The sequence below is a fragment of the Miniopterus natalensis genome, chromosome 3 (genome assembly GCF_054644295.1).
Source record: "Miniopterus natalensis isolate mMinNat1 chromosome 3, mMinNat1.hap1, whole genome shotgun sequence".
NCBI classification, from domain to species: domain Eukaryota; kingdom Metazoa; phylum Chordata; class Mammalia; order Chiroptera; family Miniopteridae; genus Miniopterus; species Miniopterus natalensis.
This window is the reverse complement of record NC_142083.1, coordinates 50161434-50185225: the sequence shown is the minus strand read 5'-3', so window position 1 is coordinate 50185225 and position 23792 is coordinate 50161434. Positions and strand designations below refer to the sequence as shown.

Sequence of the window (23792 nt, the reverse complement as noted above, 5' to 3'; positions counted from 1 at the left end):
AATATATTAAAACAATTGTATAACAATGATGTTGGGATCTGATCAGAATATGGACATCAAAAAATGTTTCTGTACTATTAGCTATAAATCAATTTATGATGAATTTCTTGGTTTTGCTATTGGTAATAAAGATATGTTAGGAAAATATACTTAAATTTTTCTTAACATTCACTTATCTATTTAATATCACAAATATTAAGATATTGGATTAGACCACAAAGATTTAGAACTTACCTTTAACATTGATGTCTATTCCTGGCAAAGAGAGAAGAAGAATCAATTTCTCCACTTGGTTATTTATGCAAGCTCTATGGAGGGCTGTTTCTCCTGCCATAAAATATTAATAGATTATTCCAGAGAAGACAAGATATCAACTAAAGAAAATAATCAAAGGGCATGAACTAGGAGATCTGGCCCCATGCCATAAAATTATTTATTGAGTTTTCCTTTTCACTGGTTTAAACATCTCGCATAAAAAAAAGAGGGAGGGGAACCCCACCGATCCACAGAGCTTCTGTTCTATCACCAATTCAGCAATGAAATTCTACTGCAAAAGATTTAACACAGGCATTGTCTCCCCCTAGTTCAAGGTTTAAAGCTTCAATCTCGCTATAAAACCCCAAATGATCAGAGAACACCAAAAATACTGGATTTTGCAGCAATAAAAGTTTAGAGTGCAATTGCCCTCTCTTAAATTTATTCATGAACCTACGTTAAATGTATGGCTCTTTTTAATACAGCATTTATAGCTTAATTCAAATGAATGTTTCTGGCTAAGCACGAGTGCCTCTACACACTCAAGTATAATTCAGAACTTCAAATCCATTAGATGGTTTGCTGCTTCTCAATAGGCTGTCTGGCTTGGCTACAGCAGCACAAAGAAAGAGAAATAGAGGAATCTTAATATAAACACACACACACACACACACACACACACACACGAAAAAAAAAACAAAAAACCCTAGTACCATTTAAAGCTGAACAAGAGTGACAAATAGAATGGCAAAGTTGTTTTCTAGGAGAAATGCAATTAGTGCCTGCTGGCTAAAATCATGTACATCTATCTCTGTTATCACCAAGATTAATAAGATATAAGTGATCATTTGAAGTAAGGGGAATAAAAAAACCCCACAAACTTAAAAGTAAGTGCTTAGAAAACAAATGAAATACTGAATCAAATTCTTTCTTGCTGTAAAATACTAAGCACATTTTTAGTGTCCTGTTTTATAGACTATCTCTGTAACTTCTACCAAAACATTCTTTTACATGCATTGAAAAGCTTTTGAAGTTTTTCTCTACTACTTTTCAATTCTTTCTCCCTCCCAGTTCCTTCTGCTGTTCAGCCTAAAGTCATTCATATTCATTCTACTTTCTGACACAATAAACAAAGAAAAAGGACACTGTTTTATGAAGTTAATATCCGAGTTCTCATTTAATACATTTTTTTCACATTTTGAGCCAAATGGGCATTCTGAATTTGTGATATGCAATTATGAACTTTCATCATATTGAAAGGGTATAAGAGCTTCACTGTTACTGTTTCCACTGGTGTCATAACGATAATGTATGTATTAAAAAGACAATACTGCACATAAACAAGAGACTCAGAAATTTACTTTGGCCAAGTATAGAGTTCTAAAACGTAACATATTTGTGAGTTAAGAGATGCCTAAGTAAAAGAGGTGCTGGAGTGAATTATTACAACGCTATTCTTGTTACCCCATCCTTTAGGTACTTAGGTTCCAGTATAGTTAGAACCAAAAGCCAAACACATTTCGTAGTCTGGGCTCAATGCCTGGAAGAAAAGAGTCCATATGCTTAACACAGCTATGTAACATAGCCTACTCCTCATTCTTTGTTCACAAAATGTCTAGGACTGAAAGACATGAAGACTGCATTATACTTTCAAATCAAAAGACACTGATCCTAAGCAGCAAAGGTTGAGGTAGAATAAAAAAGTAAGGAGGGCAAGTCTGGGAAGACCTCAATGTGAGCTATACACTGTATTTTGTATCTGAGAGGTAGGGGGAGAAAAGAAGGGAAGGAATACTCTATTACACTGGGTATTAAAATTTGCTTTCTTCAAATAAATGACAGTTCAAGAAAATATGCTTATCAGGGAAGTGTTTCCAGGACCTACTCTAACAGTTAAGTTCAGGTACTCATCAGGGCCAGTGTGTAAAACTTGCAAATACTGATTACAACCATGAAAAGTTCCTAGCATAAATTAATTGAGACATTTAGAATACCTTTTAAATTAGTCTTGTGGAAATTCATCTTTGTTACTAAAGAGGGGCAATTCTCCTTGGAAAAGGACAATTCTCCTTCTGACTTCTTTTTCCATCTTTTTAATGATGAGGAACATTTAGCAAGGTTCAGTTCTCTGAAAAGAATGTAAGAAATAATAAAAGCTTATTTTTTACCAAGGCATGACAAGCATATATTAGATGTTATTTTCAAAAATCTGGCCCTCTTTTAATTTAAACCCCTTTATTCATTCAAATCTCTATTGCTTTCTATTTTTACATTTATTTCAACTGTACAGAAACAAATTTTAAGGCATTAATTTTCATTTTATTAACTCTGTACCCCCAACTGCCCACTGAAAAGTTTATGAATATGAAATGTCATGTAGAGAAAGAGACCAAATACACAATATTTGGCAGAGAGAATAAAGCAAAATGCTAAAATTAAAATGTAGGTCTCTGCTCTCCATTCTTATTTTAATATCTGATCCTATTCTCTTCTTCCTAAAAACATTTCTGGTTTTCTGAGTTTTATACAACATACTTTTAGAGGAAGGTTTCTCATTTTGGGGGAAGCTATTATAACAATTCAAGCTATCTCCCATAATCATGGATTCTGAAATCCACCTTTATTACATGCTAGTAGTAATTTAAATCACAGGGCAACAATTGTGGGAAACAATAATGTGATGAATAGTTTTATTTCTTTTGGAAAGCACTTAGTAGAAAGAAAGCATGTGCCTTGAATTAAAGAAAGTGAAAATCTGGATCATGTGTATTTATAGGTATAAAACTGAGTTTTCTACTAATTCAGAGTTTGCAGTATAATTCAGAAAATATCACAGATAACTATAAAGTTAAAGAAATGTGTCAGAAAAAGAGCTGTCCTCTAAAACAAACCATAGTTGGTATATAATCATTACACACCGTAACTCTGGTAGCCCTTCAACTTGTTTCTGTTTAGCACCATTCAGCATGAGTAACGCCCTCTGAGATTCAAGACAAGGCCGCTGTCCTATTTTCTTTGGTGTCTGCATCTTTCCAGTTCCATGCCCGCCAGTTTTCCCCAAAGCTGGCAAATAGGAATATACCTGTCGCAAAATAGTATTATATTAGTTTCTCAACTACAAAGACCTGGAAAGCAGTAAAAATTACTTGATTCATTTCACCATATAATTTTGTTTATATTTTCTTGGTTTCATCACTATGGTTGTCACCCAATCTCATTTGAACATACTAAAATATTAAGAAAGCTACTAGTTCCATATCATTAAGTCAATATGACGTACACAGAAAAATGTCTTCTTGAAAATAATTATATTTTTCAAATTCAATTATGATGCTCATTTAGAAAAGTTCTTTTGATTAGTCTTATTCCCAACTTGTTATAATTCATTTGCATATTTTAATTATTTATGGTTTATGAACAACTGGTATTTTGTCACTTCCATTTTAGTAATGCCTTCCTTCAACAGAAAACAAGTCTGGAATAAACAGAATAAAGAGTATAAAAGTTGTTAAAGAAAGGATTGTTGCAAAACAGTCAGATTTGCCCAATCTGACCCATTAGCAACTATATTTCTCATTTGTTGAGGAAACTTCTGGATATACTAGATATTAATGATAGTAAAAGACAGCCAAAGCCCTGGCTGGTGTGGCTCAGCTGGTTTAGCGCTGTCCCATGCACTGAGAGGTAGCCAGTACCATTCCAGGCCAGGGCACACACCCAACTTGGGGGCTCAATCCCCAGGAGGTGGTGTGCAGGAGGTAGCCAAGATGTTTCTTTCTCTCTCTCTCTCCCTCCTTCTCCTTTTCTCTCTCTCTAAAATCAATAAAAATGTATTAAAAAACAAAAAACAGCCAAGATAAAACTGGAAAAACTTGGATCAAATGCAGCTTACATGTGTGTATATACAGAATAAAAGGGAACCTTGGATATCATCTGTAATTTTTATTTTTAAATACCATTAAATACTATGTAAAATTTTTTTGGCTCTAGGTCTTCCTTTTTTAATTAGACTAATTGGGGTGACATTGGTTAATAAGATTATATAGGTTTCAAGTGTATATTTCTATGATACATGATCTGTACATTCCACCCACCACCCAAAGTCAGATCATATTCCATCACCATATATTTTGCCCCCTTTATTCTTTACCACCCCCTCACCCTCCCCTCTGGTAACCACCATACTGTTGTCTGTGTCTATGAGTTTCAGTTTTATATCTCACTTATGAATGAAATCATATGGTTCTTAGCTTTTTCTGACTTATTTCGCATAACATGTTATTTTCAAGGTCTATCCATGTTGTTGCAAATAGCAGTAGGTCTTTCTAAAATAATAATCTTATGTGCTATGGCCAATTATTAGGAAACAATTATTCTTGTATTATTTTTTGTTATTAATCCTTAATTACTCTCAAGTAACTAAACTTTCTATTCACTAATTACTCAATTATTGAGATAGAAAAATACATACTCGTATGTGGATTTGAAAGATTTATCATTAATATGCTGTAATTATTAGAAACAGCTAATATTTTAAAATTGAATTTATGAACTCACTTCTTGGAAATTAAAACTGGTACTTACCATTTTCTGAAGAGAGAGTGGCTCAGAAGAAATACTGATGGAACTTTGTAAACACAACTTTTTAAAAACTGCTTCTGCAACAAACATTTGAAGCCAAGAGGAGGAAAAGGAACAAATAAAAATCTCTAATTCCTGTGATGAAAAGTCTATAGAAAACAAGAGAAGTAAATATAGTTACTGCTACACCCTATAAAATTTCTTTCTATAGACTATCTCCTCTGTGGATTTTATTCATGCAAATGACGATTTCTACACCAGTAAAATTCAACCACATAATTTTAAACCATGAAAAATAGATAATGTTCCTATTCCTTGCCTTTGATGAGAAATTGTTTTATGGTAATGTCCTCACATTTGAAACAATCATTACTTTTTATTATTTTAAATAAAAGTCTTGAAATTATATATATATGTGTGTGTGTATATATATGTGTGTGTGTGTGTGTGTATATATATATATATATCTATATCTATATATATATATAGATATCTGAAAAGACTGATGATATATGGATAGACACGGGATTTATCTCTATACTTTCCAATTAATGTTAAAAGTATCTCCCCACAATAGGGTTGCACCTTTGGAAAACCTGTAGTTGGTTTCTACATGGGCACAGGTGTACTTAATTTGCAGTGATCACTCTTGAGCTGAGAGGAATAAATTATACTCCTTCTCCTGACAATACCCATGAATCCCAATACTGCAGAGAAGGAGGAAAGAAGGGAAAATGTAACGCAAGAGAATGTGTAAGGATTTCTAGAAGTTTGCACCCACTCTACTATGGTAAGTGCGGGGAGGGGAAGAAAGTATAATTTTAAATGACAAAATAAAAACACCAAGAGTCTCAAGTCCCTTCTTTTCAAAATCCTCAAGTTCTCCAATAACATGGAAATGCATACATATACACAACTCAAAAGTGATAAAGAACTAGAATGACTATTTCCCATGTTACCTATTTAATATTATGAGTTCTTTATTAATATTCTCTGCATAAGAAAATTGATAATACAATGGAATGCTAAAAAATGAGACCGATCAATAGACAATAGGAGAGCTAAAATTAAGCAAAAACAAAGATAAAAAAGTTGTGATATTATACAATTAGGCAGATTAACTACAAAAACTAGAAAAACATAAAATTAGGAATAGTCAATAAAATTAGCAAAATAAACATAATAGGTTAAAATACACTTTAAAAATTGGACAGAATGGCCAGATAGACTTGACGTTCCAGCCAAGACGGTAGAGCAGGTAAATGCTGTGCTCGCCTTCTTCCATGATCACATCAAAATTACAACTAAATTATAGAACAATCACCCTTGAAAACTACCTGAAGACTAGATGAACAGAAATCTTATAACCAAGGAAATACAGAAGAAGCCACATGGAGAGTGATTGGGGGGGGGGGGGGGGGCGCAAATGTGATGATCCTACACCCATGTGTGGCAGTTAAGTATTGGGTCAGCTGTGGAGGTCCTCTGGGATAAATGAGGGATCCCAGCCCCACACCAGAATCCCCAGCCTAGAGCACCAGGGCCTGGAGGAAAAATCCCCAAAAGACCCAACTGTGAAAATCAACAAGACTCTATCCAGGTAAGATGGAGGGCTGCTGTAGACCCACCCAGGCTTCCTTTCAAACAGCCCAGCCACAGACTCACTCATTCACAAATACTCACCCTAAGTTCCAGCAAAGGGACAGCAGCTTGAAAAGCATCAGGGACATGAGAGAAGGACCTGAATTGTCTGACTCCAGGGTAAGGGCTCTCTCCAGGACAGAACTGCTGGCAGACAACACTGCTCCTTTGTTGAGCCCTTCCCCCTGCCAGTCTGCAGGAGCAGGAGGGGGACAAGTCTGAGTTTCCATCACCCTGGCTAACATGACTCACCCTACCCTGTGATTCTAAGACCCCACCACACCAATGCACAAACAGGCTAGAACCTCTTTCAGTGGTTGTTTCTCACAAGTGGCCAACTTAGTATGTGCTTTGGACTTTGCCAAAATCTCTCAAAGGTCCACAAACCTCAACAAGCAGTGATTGGCCTTGGCATGCCCTGAACCACTTGCTAAGCAACCCAAGCCTGGCACTAGTGGTAGCCAGCCTTTGATTCCCAGGATAGTATCTCCCAGGTACCTCTCCAAGCCCAGCACAGGCTGGGGCAGCAGATCACTTTGTAGCTACTACCAGGTGGCCACTGCCCAAGGACAGTCAGTGGCTGACCTTGGCCTGCAGCGCAACCCCTCCCAGGAGGCTCCAGAACCAACACACCTGGTAGGTGGCCTCAGACCACAACAGAGAACCATGCAATCTGATCCTTAAACTACACACATAAAGGGTAGACTCTCCAGGCACCAGAGCTCTGCTAAAACAAATCTAGCTCTGAGGGACAAGCCCGCCCATAACAGTGCGTCTGCTATAGTCATGGCCAGTCCTACAGACAGCCAGCATGAGGGTCAATACCATCCACTGATGTGACAATAGCAATCAAGGCTCAACTACAAGAGGAGAGTACACACAACCCACAGAAGAGATATATCCCTGAAGGACCCAGCTTACGTGACCAGGATGACTGTGCCACTAGGACTCACAGGATACCTACTACATAAGAACACACTGCCAAGCCTGGAAGGGGTAGAAGATCTACCTAACATGTAGAAACAAACACAGAGAGGAAGCGAAAATGAGAAGACAACCTTCCGAATGGGTGAAGAAATCCTGCCATTTGAGATAACATAGATGGACCTAGAGGGAATTATGCTAAGTGAAATAAGTCACACAGAGAAAAGACAAAAAAGATATGATTTCTTTTATGTGGAATGAAAAATAATAATGAACAAAACAGAAACAAACTCATAAATACAGAGAACAGACTGACTGTCGCCAGATGAAAAGGAGTCTGTGGGGTTGGATACAAATTAGCAGTTATGATCTGGCAGGGTAGCTCAGCTGGTTGGAGTGTTGTCCAGTGCACCAAAAGGATGTGGGTTAAATTCCCAGTCAGGGCACATACCTAGGTTTCGGGTTTGATCCCCAGTCAGGGCATGTACAGAAGGCAACAAATTAGTATTTCTCTTTCTCTTCTTTCTCTCTCTCCCTAAAATCAGTAAGAACAGGTCCTTAGGTTAGGATTAAAAAAAAAAAAATTAGCAGGTACAAAACAGTCATGGGATGTATGTAAAGTGTGGAATAAGAAATATAGTCAATAATACTGCAATAAGTAGATATGGTGTCATGTGGGTACTAGGCTTATTGGGGGGATCACTTCATAAGTTATATAAATGTATAACCATTATACTGTACACCTGAAATTAATATAACATTGAACATCAACTATAATTGAAAAAGAAATTAAAAAAAAAAACAACTGATATTTTCCAATAGAATTATTATACAAGCCACATTATATTTAAAAATGGACAGGATGATAAACATATCAATATAGAGTATAAAACTTGACCACCCCACTCTGGGGCTGATTTCCCTTAGACTGTCGGACACCCAGTGAAAGTCCTGTCCTGTTCAGATGCCTTCCCAAAAGGCTTAAGCTCTCATGTCCTTGTGTCCTTGCAGTCCTTGAATGTTCCTTTTTCAATTGGGGGCTGGTTGTGTCTGGGGTGTGAAGGAATGATGGGATCCCAGGGAACATCTGGCAATTTTTGGTTGTCACAGCTGGGGAAGTGCTATTGGCCTCTAGTGGGCAAAGACCAGGGATGTCACTAAACATTCTATAATTCACAGTTCAGAGGTCAGGATCCCCCCCAAAACAAAGAATTATCAGGCCCAAAACATAAAAAGTGCCCAGGCTAAGAAAGAAACTGCCTTGACTAAAGAGATCTGAGGTTCTTGCCTTGTGGACAAACAGCTCTGCTCTGATGTCAAGTAGAGCCTACCTACCCCCATACAGACATGATAACTGAATTCAACAACCCTTTGCAAAATGGCCTCAACAGAAGTACAAATTTGCAAGAACTGGAAAGGAGAAAAATTATTTACAACCTTTTATTACAACGGACTACTCATAACCTCTTAGGTTTTAGTATTATCTGAAACTGTGCAAGCAGTAAACTGAAGAATCATCTTTTGAACATTAAATCTCTACTCGTGTACATTTTTAAAAAGCATATCTGCCTTGGCTGGTGTGGCTCAGTTGGTTGGCGCATCTTCCCAAACACCAGAAGGTGGTGAGTTCAATACCTGGTCAGGGCACATATCCAGGCTGTGGGTTGAATCCCTGGTTTGGGCACATGAGGAAGGCAGCTGACGGATGTCCCCCACCTCTCTCCCTCTTCCTCTCTCTCTCAAGTCAATAAAAACATATCCTTGAATGAGGATTAAAAAAATAAAACAACATATCTATCATCACAGAGTTTATTATAATCAATTGATCTCAACTCTAACCAGAGGCAAAAGTAAAGGATAAGTAACCATGAATAACTTGTACTATAAGTTCAAAAGAGTATTCACCTTGGAACTTCCAAATAGGATTGTTCATCTAGAAAGAGCATTTGATAGTTTTAAAGAAACAGTAAATACAAACTACAATGGATCCACACAGTCAGGTAACATGTGCAAAGGGAATAATAAATAACATATGAACAAAAGAATATGAGAAATTTAGCCCTGGACTGTAAGATCTTTCCTTAAAGGATCATTTTTGTAGCCCTCATAGCTTGTAGTTCACTAACCTACACAGAATAAATATTTAGTAATTGATACATGAATTACAAAATAACTGGACAAATTACTCTAAAGAGCCACTCCAGGATGATCTTTTTTTAAAAAGTTAATTGGATCATGCCACTCCCTTTTGAAAATGGTTTCTAACTCCTTAACATTACTTAAAAGTTCCTAAGCAAACTCCACTTCCCCTTCTTTGGCTTTATTCTGGCCACTCTTCTTACTACTTGCCATCAGCCGGGCACCAGAGGATTCCCAACAGGCCCAGCTTTTCCCTGTCTCAGAGTTTTGGTAAATGTGTCTTCTGACTGGAACCAGCTTCTCCAACTCTGCCAGGCTCCTACTTATTCTTCAGGTTCTGCTTTTCATAACCACCCACCAAAGTTACTTCACTCATCTCAACACCTAGTTTTTCTCATTTGGAGCACATAGTATTTTTAATGTAACATTAACTTAATTACAGTCTGCCTCTTCCACTGAAAACTCCAAAAAAAAAAACAAGAACCATGTTTTGTTTTGTTCTTCCACTGCATATGAAGTGTTTAGATCAATGACTGGTAGAATGCCAATAAAAATGTGTTAAGTAAATGAAGGGAATACAAACATTTTGACTGAGGCAATTAGTAAAACCATAAAAATTTAATTTATGGAAGAGGTTTGAAGTATGGAGAAGGATTGGCATAGGGATTTAATAAAGGCAAATAGCCTGGCCAGTGTTGCTCAGTGGTTGAGCATCAACCCATGAACTAAGAGATCCCGGGTTCGATTTCTGGTCAGGGCACATACCCAGGTTGCGGGCCCAATCCCCAGTAGGGGCCATGCAGAAGGCAGCTGACCGATGTCTCTCTCTCTTTGATGTTTCTATCCCTCTCCTTTTCTCTTTCTAAAAATCAATAAAAACATTTTTTTTTTAAAAAAAGGTAAATAAAGGTTTGGAAAAACTACTTATCAGCAACAGATGACAAAGCCTGACAAAGGAAAAGGAAGCTTTATTAAAGCTATCTAAAGATGTGAAAAATATTATAGATTTTGATGTTTTCTTCCCACTGAAAACAGGAGAAGAAATAAGTTTAAGTTAGAGACATATCAACTATGTTTTGTTGCCTATTATTATGAATTAAGTTTTACTGGAATACAGCCATGTTCATTTATGTATTGTGTACCACTGCTTTTTACTACAACCACAGAGATGAGTAGCTGGGACAGAGACTATAAAGCCAAAAATATTTACTACCTGGTACATTACAAAACAACGTTTGCCAGTTTCAACTAGGTGTAACAAAGAAAATTCAGATGAGTTGATTATAATAATCATATAGAAAGAACAGAAGGAAACTGTTCAAAGTGATTAGAAATAAAGAATGGCATCTGTGTGGGATTGATGGACATGAGATCTGATGGAAAGAAGAATTTTACTTACGTACTAAAATACCTTTTGCCTTAATTTTCTATAAAACAATTAACTAACAACAATTTTACTAAACTAAAATTAATTCAATAAATCTGAGTAGCATCATAACATGAATTTTATACTTTTGGACTAGGAAAAACTAAAACATCCAGTTTGCCATAAATGAGAATGACAGGCCATTATCTTCAACTGGAAGTTCTGTAGCAGCCAAATGATAACATCTTTACTAATGACTTACAAAAAGCAAAAAATAGTAACTGAGCTGAATAATACAAAGAAAAAAAATTTTTTTTTTTTTTTAAAAGGGAATATTCTCAGAGAAAAGGAAGTGGTTCTTTATGAAAATATCAAAATATTGACAAAAAGGTAATTATCAGAACATCCTTTTCACTTGTTGGGATAAGTGTATTATTCTACCGGCTCTATAATAGACACTTTAATTTTGCATGTTAGCAGTAGAAAAGCTATTGCTCTTAAGGGTAAACTGCTCACTTGATTTTTCTCTCTTGACAAAGGTTAAAAAGCACGATGCAGTAACAACAAAAATTTAGGAAGATAGTCGCTTGAAATATTTTGAGAAATACATGTTACATTTTTAAGAACTGCCTATCTGGCCTAAATTGAAGCCTAAAGAACTAACTGTGTGTATGTTTTGAGAAGGGTAAGGAAAGACTTACACATACTTGTCAAACAGGGATATAGTTTAAATCTTATCTAGAGTTTTAAATATTAGTGATCAAATAGATCCTGGAGAGCAAATTAATCACTCAGTTGGTTGACAGGATTTTAATGGCAATGTTAAAGTCTAATTTTAGCTTACGTCAGTTACATGCTCAAACTTGTTGGGTTTAAACTTGTCATGTAAAAACTCGGAATAACAGTAGATAACATCACCTTGCTTTAAAGTGAAGAGAAATTCATAATATGAGTAAAGAAAGCATAAAAGCTGATGTACCCTGTTAACAGTAGAACCCTGTTAATACAAGGCTCATTATTTCATGCTTTTGGCTAAACTATATTTCCCTTAAGGAAAACTACATACTGGAAACAACACATAACTACATTGATGGTCTCTAAAGCAACTGCTAATCCTGTCCAGAGTTGACAAAATCAAATAGGTTTCCATTATGGAATGAAAACAGGGAATCCTTTTAACTGAATGTTTAGCTATCACGCTAGCAAATAATGCCAGAATTCTGCTGTATCTAAAATGGAAAAAAAAGAAAAGGAAAAAACTACCTAGTAGGAATGGTGAGAAAGAAACGGTAAGAAAAGGTTCTGAAGGAAGATTGAATTTGAGCTAAGAAATGTTAAAAAGTCATGCAACAAAGGACAGCGAGTCCACAAAAGGAACAGTAATCACCCCTCAGCTCAATGAAAAAGAAAGAGGAAAAAAGGAGATAAAATGCTTTAGATAGAAATCTTCTAACCTCAAAAGTGTAAGAAGAGACCTCACTTTGCAGAGGGCACCATAGAATAAATCCCGAACCCAGTTATAACCTGGATTCTTATTCTAGATTCTCTTTACAAAGTATTAAAGTGATTGACAACATATTTAAGAACTTTTTCTTTCATATAAAACCAAGACACACTAAAATACGTGTAACAAAACAGAATATTTGCATGGCAGTCTAAAATATTTTTAAGTACATAAAAATCATCTTTTATATTTGAGGGCCATAAAAAGCTCACTTGATTTAAACTATGTTCATTTTAGGAATTTAGGATTACAAAAATACAGACAGACAAAAGAAAAGGATTCATAGTTCCCTAAACTGGCTTTGAAGTTTAGGAATATACATAATGTCTCATGGGAGCCTCCCTGACACTGGAGACCCAAAAGAGTTAGTGAGAACCTTTCATAAGGTGAGCACATGAAAATGAGTTTTGTCATCACACTGCTAAAATAATATTCCTCCCCCCAGTTATTTGAGAGAAAACTTTAAAGTAGATAATAGGAAGAAAAGGAAGATTAAGAAATTTATATATATAACTTTATTACATCTATTTGTTTCATCCATACTCATCTGTTAGATTACCAGACTCAATGGGGGAAAAAATAGTAGCAGCTTTTTATGTTACAAGAAAAATTTTACAGCAACAGGTACATAGGAAAAATGTTTTAACTAGTGATATAACCCAAGTTAATGCAATTACTTTAAAACATAATAAGTATTCTGATTCAATGCATTTAATTTCTTAATACTGTTATGTATTCATCGAAGAAGAGACCTAGGAACTGTTCATATGGCATAGGTAAGATTAGAGACACATGCTTTCTCCTCAGCTTGAATAATTAGAAGTGTTAAAGATACTGAAAAGAGTTCTTACTATGTGAGATTCAAAAGCACCATACATAAATAAGCAATCTATCTCTCTAATGAAAAGAGAATAAAGTATTTTAAATTTGTCTGTTTAAATGTTTGCTTGCATAGGAATGGTTTAATTTTAATCTTTAGTTGTAGGATTAAGGAAAATATTAATAATATATATGTAATAATTTACTTCCAGATACTATTTTCCCTACTATAATCTAATTTTGATTTTCATAAAATCATCAAAATAATATTTCTGAATAATAAACGGTGTGTGTGGGGAAGGCTCATGTAATATTTGGAGAAAAAAATAATAAAATTACATATATAGTATGAGCTCACTACATAAAAATGCTTAGAAATACTAGAAAGAAATATATTAAAAGCTTAACAGTGGTTATCTGTGTAGGAGGATTCATTATAGGTAATTTTTACCTTCCTCTTTATATTGTCTACATATTCATATATATGTATATGTGTGTGCGCATGCGTGTGTGTGTGAGTGTAAATATTTTAAGGTAAGCTTCATATGAACATATGAAGATTACAGACTGCCTATAGGAAAATCAAAACTAATTTCCACAATGGGTCTAAAAAAAATAAAACATAGACATACTTACCATCACACAAAAGGGAAACATAGCTTCCTAAGTCATCAGACATATGCCGCATCACATTTCTACCCATTTTAAGACCAAGGAAGATCCAATAATCTATTGCTGCTCCAAGAATTCCAGTCAGTAAGTAAGCCAGTTCATGTTTGAAGACCTAACATTAAGATGAAAAACATATTATTAAAATATATTAATTCTATCAGTATTTATTTTGAATTACTTGTTGAGGCACAATTTAGCTATTTAAAAAACACAGAGTACACTAATAATAAAAGGTATTCTTAAGAATCCTAGCAAACTAACTTTCTCTCTCCGTTCTCTCTGTTTACTTCTTTCCCTCTACCTTCCTCTCCCATCTATCTCTACAAGTAGCTTTATATGATAAACCGTTAATAAAACAAAATTTCCAGGATTTACATATGGATAGCTTATAACAAACTTTTAAGATAACTTCATCCAATGGTGTCAAGTGCTTTAGTCAGACAACTAATCCATTAAAACAGTGAGAAAGTAACTGGCTTTAGTGGACTTCTGTTAACAGAAGTATATGACTATAAAATGACTATTTAAAAAATAGAGGTGGAGGGACTGAGGAAAAAAAAAAGGAAAGAACTCATGAACATGGACAACAGTGTGGTGATGGTGGGGGTGGGGTGGGGGTGGAAGAGGGTATGGGGGGATAAATGGTCATGAAAAAAAAAAAAAATAAAGCAGAAAAAAACAGAAAATAGATTAGACCCTGGCCAAGGGTCTACAGCATCGTCCCAATACACCAAAGTGGTGGGTTTGATCCCTAGTCAGGGCACATATAAGAATCAACTAATGAATGCATCAATAAGTGGAACAGAAATCAATGTTTCTCTCCTTCTCTCTCTCTCTCTTTCTCCCTCCCTTCCTCTTTCTCTAAAATAAAAAAAATAGATTAGCCACCCCTATTGTTTATAAAATTAACCTTTACATTTCTCCAGAAAAAGACTTGAAAAACACAATAAATAAAAGCTTTAACAATAAAGATTATCCTTTGTTGTAAAGAAATAGATTTTAATTACTAAATTTTAATTATTAAATTTTATCAAATACTATTACCTAACTTAGAGATGTGTAGAGATCAGTTTTAAAAGTATGAATATTGTTTATATTATCACTTCTATAATAAACATTATTAAATTTTTATAGCAAGGCATACAAACCTTACTTATAAGCGTGCTCTAGAGTTTAAAAATCTAATATATAAACTGTAAAAATGAAGTATAAAAATAATATTTTTAAATACCTTTGATTGAAATATAAACTCTTTTTCATAATGACATTAAAACTATGTCACTGAAATTGCTATATTTTTGGTATTTGTTGTCTAGGCATGAAAATAATCACTAAATTAACAGTAGAGTATAAGGCATGTGAAAAGGTTTTAATAAATAATATGATATCCAAATAGATTATAACTGCTAAATTCTGCCATCATACTATGCCTAATAGGGGATTAGTAAAAGAAATCTCTAGCACTCTGAACCCTGAATGACTACTGGATTTATTTCCCTTGCCCTTAGCAGACAAAGTTCTTACAGGTATATACCTACTGTATTTCATTAGATCATTTATTATCATAAGAAGCTATTAGTTAAATGATTTCAAAACTGAAGTTCTATTTCTGGTTTGTTGTGCAAATAAGGGCAATGCTCAAACAGCACATACATCAGGTATGCCAAACAGTGTTTATTGAGGTAAAACCCACAGAGTCAGGATCCTTAGCAGGTGTGCAGGTCCCCTACTGCCCTATCACACTGTGGGGCAAGCACACTGTATTCTACCAGGGCTAGACATTAGAATTTGGGAAACAGACTCTGAAGAATGGGGCCAAGAGCATTTTAAGTTTCATGATTAGGGAAGCAGTGCTCTTCCTCTGATATGATCAGGGGCCACAATACAGAACCTTAACTACAGCCTGATCCTGCTAGGTCAGGATTCACGAGGGAGAGTCAGCACCACCTCCTCTCCTGCCTTGTTTAGAGGGGTGGATTTAAGCCTTTGTAGTTACAGTTGTGTGACTTGGGAAACAAGCAGCAGGACTGGCCTTAGTCGGCTGGAAAATTACCAATACCTCCCCTGCACCCTGAAAGGGTCCAAGCATTGCAGCTGACCAGAACTGACTCCTTAAACACTGGGTCTTAGCCAGTCTTCAAAGAACTTTGCAGGAAGCCAATTTCATTCTTTGTATAGCCGATATGTACATGATCTCTCTGAGCAAGTTTTACTTCTCATGGTTCAAGTTATCAAGAGAACACAAAACAGAATAGTGAAAAATCTATACTTAAACAAGCAAACTGATCAAGCCAAGATCCATGCCACAGAACATTCCTTCCAATATAATGTGTATCTGAATACTGGCAATGACACTACTCAGAAAGGAAGAGACTGGAAGATTTTGATTTTCAAAGTATTCCCCAGCTCAAGTGAATAGTAAATCAGGATCACTTCAGATCCCTGGTTGTAGGACTCTAAATAGGGAAAAGGGAGGTTAGCTCACAGGGCTGATAAGCCTCATATAAAACCACAATCCAGCACACTCATTGATTAAAAATAACATACAATCAACCAGTTGGTACTTTGCCTTTTTCCTTACACAAATATATGTATACATGTACCTGATACCACAAGGAAATATCAATATTGCTTAATATTAAATTTTCCTTGATATTACCATTATTAAAAAGAAATAGATAGGCCTTGCAAGAAATAACTGTAGCTCCTTTACTATGATGAACAAAGATCCTGCCCAAGTTATTCTTATCTGTGTGCCATCAGCTAAACATACATAAAAATATAACACATATCCATAATAGAAAATTTTATATAAAAAGATACTTTCAAATCCAGGTTTTTGGATCTTTTTATGCTATATTCTTAACTACAGCACTCAACGTAAACAGAAGGCCAAGACATTGTGCTATGGATTGTATTCACTGCAACTTGAATAGGGTATAAACAGTGCTACTATTTCTAGCATAGTGGATATATATATACTCTAGAAATGGATTAGTGAGAAAAACAGCAAATAAACCACCAAAAGAGAAAAGTGTCATGAAACACTGAAATATCTGCTAAAACTGAAAGAACAGAACACTAATACCCTAAGAATTAACAAATAATAGGAAAGATAACATGATTTGCACATGACTCATAGTTACCTTAGAACTCCTTTCTAATATGTTAAAGTTTATTATCAGGCATTCTGTCAGTATAGTTCTCTATTATCAGTCAGTACAAATAACCTCCAGTTTAGAAACTTGGCAATCTTCCAAAAATTGACTAGCATATAATGTAGAACAAACTAGAATCTTGGCCATCTGATGGGTAGGGCTTTCTACAAGATCGCACTGCAATAGATGACAAAGTGCTCCTCTAGTACCTCAGTCAGAAAGATGTAAACATAATGCACACACTGTGCCTCTTCTTGTTTTAAACACTTGCATTTGAATGAAACCAGAGAAAATATGCTGCAGTAGAGGCTTGGGCTCTATTTAAGGCTTTGCCCTAACAGGCTGTGACACCTTGAATAAGTTATTTAAACTCTTTAGCCTCAAGTTCCTTATCTTTAAATACAAACTAGGTTCCATTTCTACCTATAATTGTTTGGATGTCATAAAATAGCACGTAAGGACATTATAAAGAAAAGTAGGACTAACCACCATGCTTAGTAAAATTTGTACCTTCTCAATAACCTTGACATAGTCCACCTCTGCTCTTTGCCAAGGAAAGCCCAAAGCTTTCTCAGATTAACGACAATGAAATTCACTGCCATGGTGTCACTTTAGCAATACTTGATGATTGACATTATGACAAAACAATATTAGCATAAACTGAGGACTTCTGTTTAGCTAATGACTTAAATTGAATGCTTCAACTCAGCAAATCAAGAAACAAATGCTTTACAGCACAGAAAATGATGTCTATGAACATGCATGGAATTCTTGAAATTAGAAACTGCCAAAAAGATTTAATTAAGTACAAGAACGAATTCTAACAGATAAAGTAACATAATAAAAACACAGTTTATATGAACTTAAGCAATTAAAATAAATAAAATATTAATCTGCAAAGTTGAAAACCAGTTCTCATGCTACAACTGATGCTACAATTTATTGCAGATTGCTTCACAAATATGTTGACTTTATTTATAAATTTGAACAAAAATCTTCGTGTTAAAAATCTATAAATCTGTCACTATTGACACAGTATTTCCTGAGTAAATTCTTTTTGTTGTTGTTAATCTTCACCTGAGGATATTCTTTCCATTACTTTTTATTTTTTTAGAGAGTGGAACGGAGGGAGGAAAGGGGAGAGAGTGGAAGGGAGGGAGGAAAGGGGAGAAAGAGAGAGAAAGAGAGGGAGAAACATCAATATGAGAAAGACATCAATCAGCTGCCTCCCCCATGTACCCCAACCAGGGCCAGGGAATGAACCTGCAACCAGGTACATTCTTATTCATGACAGTCCTTTGGTGACTTAGTAAAATTGTGAAAACCTTAGTTTTATTACTGTTTTTAGTCATAAATGAGATGTTTCATTTATATAATCAATCGGATAAAAAAGAAATATTAAAAATGAGGACATATTTTCTATCCTTAAAGTACACAAAAGACATGGTAAAATGTTTTAGTTTTAGTTTAAAAGTACTATCTTCAACTGGCAACGAAGTGTAGATAGTTCAATTTCTGTTGGCTCTTTTAAATTTATACACATTTGTATAATCATACTTCTTTTTAAATCAGATACAAGAAAATGGTGACTCACCTGGTCAGTGCTACATAATAGGGTTACCTGATCACAAAGTCTACCTACACGTAGAAATAATTTTCCTTTTTTAATGTCAAAAAAATGTAAGGCCCTCAAAAGAATTTTCTTCTTTTAAGCATGCCTCAGACAGCCCTCTAAACAGAATTTTTAAAACCAGTAAAGGCTTCTGTTTCTGATAAAGGAAGCCTAGGCAATTCAGATAAACCCTATTATAGAAGAAAACTAAAAGTGTTGAATAAAATATGTAAAACATCTTCTGGAAAGTTATAAGGAATTGCTAAGTCAAGATCTGGGAGAAGGTAAAACCACTTCTGGGAGAAGCAAAGCACTCAAAGGTAGATGACTTTGCCCTAAGAACATTTTGCTAACCACAGAAAGAGAGCTGAGATATAGAGGTGTGGTTTTTGGAGCCTAGGAAAAAAGGAGTGAAAAGTCAGAGCCCATGACCTAACACCTAATACTCTTATGCCCCGAAGGGTTTCACTCTCTGAGTAAGAGTGAACCAGAAGCAAAAGACATGTATTTATAGCCCTGTACTTCACACTTGGACTATCCAGGAACCCTCCAACCTAGACATTGGATTAGGGTAGTCCTCAACTGGTAGTACACCCAGGCACCTGCCAGAAGTAAACAAATTTCTTTGGAGGAAGATATTCTGTGTCTTTGCCACAAAACTGTTTCTATAATTTTTGAAATGCAATTTGTGACACATAGTAAACAATAATTAGCTTGCAAGGGAATATAAAAGATGTAAGAGAAGCTAACAACAGAAATAAATAGAAACACGTCCACAAAGACTACAAATATGGAATAATCAGACATAGACTATAAAATGTTATTGCCATGTTCAAAGACAAAAGAAAACCTTGAAAATTCTGTAGGGAACTAGAATTCATAAAAACATATGGTAATTTGGAAGTAAAAAAGTCTAAAACTGAAAAAAATTGAAAGTACAATTGAAATGAGAAATTACTAAAAAGAGAATAGTTAAATTGAAAACTGCTAAGAGAATAGCAAACTAAAAATTCACTATCCAGAATGTTCCAAATGTAGACAAAAATTGAAAATATAAATAAGAGGGCAAAAAACACAGAGGATATAAAGAGGAGGTGAAATATTAGTTAAATTGGAACTTAAGTAGAAGATAACCCGGCCAGTGTGGCTCAGCAGCTGAGCTGGACCTACGATCCAGGAGATCGCGGTTCAATTCCCAGTCAAGGTACTTGCACGGATTGTGGGCTCGATTCCCGGTAGCAGGCATGTAGGAGGCAGTAGATCAATGACTCACCATTGATGTTTCTTTCTCTCTCCCCCGTTCTTCCCTTCCTCTCTCTGAAATCAATAACGATATATTTAAAAAAAAGTAGAGAAGAAAAAATGGATCAGAGAAATTATTAGAATAAAAACTATGTAAGAATTTTCCTTACTCTTAAGATAGAATAGACTTTATGGCATTTGACACCAGAGCTCTCCACCTTAACTACTATCTTTACTGCTGAAAAATATATTACCTAGCTGGCAATTACAATAATTTATCAGTCATGAATAATAACATGGCATCACTATATATAAAACAGAAACTGTTAAAAAGCTAAATAAATGAACAAATCTATAAAGTAGATTCTGAAGAGTTAATTAAAATAATTATCAAGCTTGAGCTAACAGGTGGTAGAGAACACTACAAAACAGAGAAAACACATTTTGGCCCCTAATCTTTTAAGGGTCAAAAAGAAAAGTTCAGTTAATTTCAGAAAGTAGAAATAATATTGGGCTCATTCTTTCACCAAAATTCACTATTAGAAATTAACGACAAAAGCACAGACAAAATCCATTAACAGTAAGAAAACCCATTCATTTAGAAGTTGTAAAACACTCTTTTAAAATATTTCTTGGATGAAAGGGGAATTCATTATTGAAAGTAAAAAATACTTTGGGGAAAAAATAAATAAAAGCAGCCTAAAGTATCAAAACCTATGGAATGGATCTCAAGGTGTTTTCAAAAAGCAATTTATATTGTGTATGTGTAAGAAATATAGAGTAAAAAGAAAAAAGATCCAAACATTCAAGTAGAAGAGGCAGTAAAAGAATTAAAAAATATGAACAGAAATTAATGATATAACACAAAAAAAGTGTATAATAAAGTCCCAAATGCAGCTCATTTTGAAAAGGAAAAAGGCAACTAAAATTTATAATGTACACAAATTGTTGCACAATATGTTGCTATGCACTTTACATATTTTACTGTATTTAATCTTACCAATTACCCTTCAGATAGATAACACATTAAAATCACTCCATGTTAAATTTCCAATGACAAGCAAAATCTACCTACAAAGAAATAGTTCAGGAAATAACTCAACATCCAGAAAGGTAGTCATAAAAACAAGTAGGAATTTTTATCAGCACACACAAAAAAACCTGCATAAAATCACAGGTTCCTTAAGAAGAGAAACGTACAAAAGTAAGAAATCTAGAATGACAAGTAACTATAGATTTCTTATCATTAAAGGTCAAATAACTGTCCCGAGCTCTTGCATCCAAATATGAGATGACAAAGAAACAAGTCTCCAAAAACCTTTTACCTTAAAACTAGACAAACCAGAAAATAATGATATATTTGGGTTCATTTTAATTTTTTTCAAGTAATTCAAAGAATAAAGAGAAGAAAACATGTATAATTCAAAGATGTACTTTTTTCATAAACAATTGTTCATCTGTAAGTTAATCCTACTTACATCATTAGACTTGTATTTTTCCTTATGAGAATATATAGTCCACTCCAAAAGCATATATACTGGTCTGGTCAAAAGCCCAGAGGTCTCAATCCCTGACCAGAAGATTTCAAGGAGAATTGCCTTTCCCGTTATTTTCAGACTCTGAGAATCTGACCAGTCATACAGCCTAATGAAAATATGAACAAAAAGTATCTTTATGGCCAGTGATCACTACAGTTATGACATAATATCCTGTCGGTAAACAAAAAAATTCTAGCAATTTCTGAATAAAGGTCAGAATACATAAAAATTATAATTTATAATTTTAATAAAGGACAAAATATAAAAAATGGCCTGAGTTCAATATAACCACCAAGTACACATAGTAATCTAACAAAGTTTTAGAATATAAACAAAACTTATGAGTATTACAGATTCAGTGTTAAAACCTAGTATAGCTTTTTACTTAAGCATTCAATTATTAAAAATCCAAAATTAAACAAATTATGAAAAATAAAAACACTTTCACCTACCCAAATGTATAAGCTAGTGAAAAATAAAAATGTGAAATAAGAATATATAAAAAGACCTCTATTGCCACTGAAGAATTGTGTCTAGGACTATGTTTTAAAAATAAGTCTATTTTAAACTAGAAAATTAGGTGATTTAAAAAAAATATGTATATAAATGACTAGAAAAATAGTACATAAAATATAAATATAGAAAAATGGGGGGTTTTGCGATTAAAACTTACTTTTGACTCAGATGTCGTACTTCACTTTCAACTAAATTAAAGAAAAATTTGAGCAGTGTCAGGTGGAGCACCTTAGAGCCAGTAATATTTTCTGAAATTTGATGACAAAAACTTTCATTGAAAAGGCAAGACCTGAAAAACATGAACCCAACAAAAATACAAGCAATTTATTGAGTAATTTGTGGACACAGCATTTTTTAGATTATTAGGATTTTTAATAAAAGTTGCTTCAACATAATATAAGCAAATTCAATAAAATTTTTATATTTTCCTTTAAAAAATTAAACCATGTCAAATATCTCATAATACTACATTTTTAAAAATACAGGTCTAATTTCTCTTTTTCAATGATTGTAATGTTTAACGACCATCTGGTACTCTCCCGTTGTACTCTTTATATCACTGATAAAGAATACAAAATAATGAATTTCATTAAATCCTTTCGATTTGGATGAACTGCTATACTCTCAATTTATAATACTCTCCATAACCATCCTCTTATTCAAGATAACTTTCTTTTTCATTATTTAGTAAAATGAAGGTCATTTTAGGGCTATTTTTTAGAGTTCTAAAAATTCAGCATTTATTTTCTTTCTATGTCCTATAGTAGTCTTGTCCAACAGAACATTCTGTGATGATGGAAATGTTCTACTGAAATGTAGCTTGTACAACGGAGGACTTAAATTTTTAATTATCTAATCTTAAATTTAAATAGTTACATGTGATAGTGGTTACTGGGTTAGACAACAAAGTTCTACATTATTTTTTAAGAGAGAATGTAAGATTACTCTGAACTATATATAGGTCTGAGAGAAATAGAGTCTAGGCAACAATCTTTTTTTTTTTTTTTTTTAATATATCTTTATTGATTTCAGAGAGGGGAAAGGAGAGGGAGAGAGAGAGAGACAGAAACATCAATGATGAGAGTCATTGATCGGCTGCCTCCTGCATGTCCCCGACTGGGGATTGAGCCCGCAACCCGGGCATGTGCCCTGACTGGGAATCAAACCCTTTTCGCCTGGATCCTAGGTCGACACTCAACCACTGAGCCACATCTGGCTGGGCTCTAGGCAACAATCTTTATTACAATTTTCTTCCAACTTTGTTATCAATTATATTATCTATATACTTGTAACTTTCTACTTCTGTCTCTCCCTTCCCCGACTTCTGTTTGAATACCACATTCTCAGGTTTGGAAGGTCTTTAAGAGCTATTAAATTTAACAATTCAGCCCGGCCGGGCGTGGCTCAGCAGTTGAGCATCGACCTAGGATCCAGGCCATCGGGGTTCGATTCCCGGTCAGGGCACATGCTCGGGTTGTGGGCTCGATCAATGACTCTCCCATCGTTGTTGTTTCTATCTCTCTTTCACCCTCTCCTTTCCTCTCTCTGAAATCAATAAAGATATATTTTTTAAAAAAATTTAACAATTCATTCAATATTCAAATCTGTTCTAGAAGATCCTTCATGCCCATATTCAGTAATTCAGTTTATCTGAAAACTGCCAGAGATGGATACTATAGTATCTTTTCTTTTTTAAAAAATGTATATTATAAAATATTTCAAATATATGAAAAAGTAGACTACTATCACCCAGCTCACCTATATTCTTTTCCCTTCTCTAGGCTCTTTCCCCCAATCTCCAACAAACCCAATGATTTTAATCAAA

At 34.5% G+C, this 23792-nt stretch overlaps 1 protein-coding gene across 2 annotated transcripts in view; it reads right to left on the bottom strand.

Moving 5' to 3' along the window:
- The window catches only part of SLF1 (SMC5/6 complex localization factor 1), a 60526-nt gene that overhangs the window by 4672 nt on the left and 32062 nt on the right, over positions 1–23792 (bottom strand). The window contains exons 13-19 of one of the 2 annotated variants that reach the window (XM_087815447.1): positions 22125–22256; positions 21392–21557; positions 13866–14013; positions 4840–4985; positions 3174–3337; positions 2250–2383; positions 235–327 (exon numbers count right to left, since the gene is read on the bottom strand). In XM_087815447.1, the coding sequence (XP_087671573.1) occupies positions 235–327; positions 2250–2383; positions 3174–3337; positions 4840–4985; positions 13866–14013; positions 21392–21557; positions 22125–22256 (983 nt within the window). The remainder of the gene's footprint in view (positions 1–234; positions 328–2249; positions 2384–3173; positions 3338–4839; positions 4986–13865; positions 14014–21391; positions 21558–22124; positions 22257–23792) is intronic. The other variant, XM_087815448.1, reaches the window with a different exon arrangement.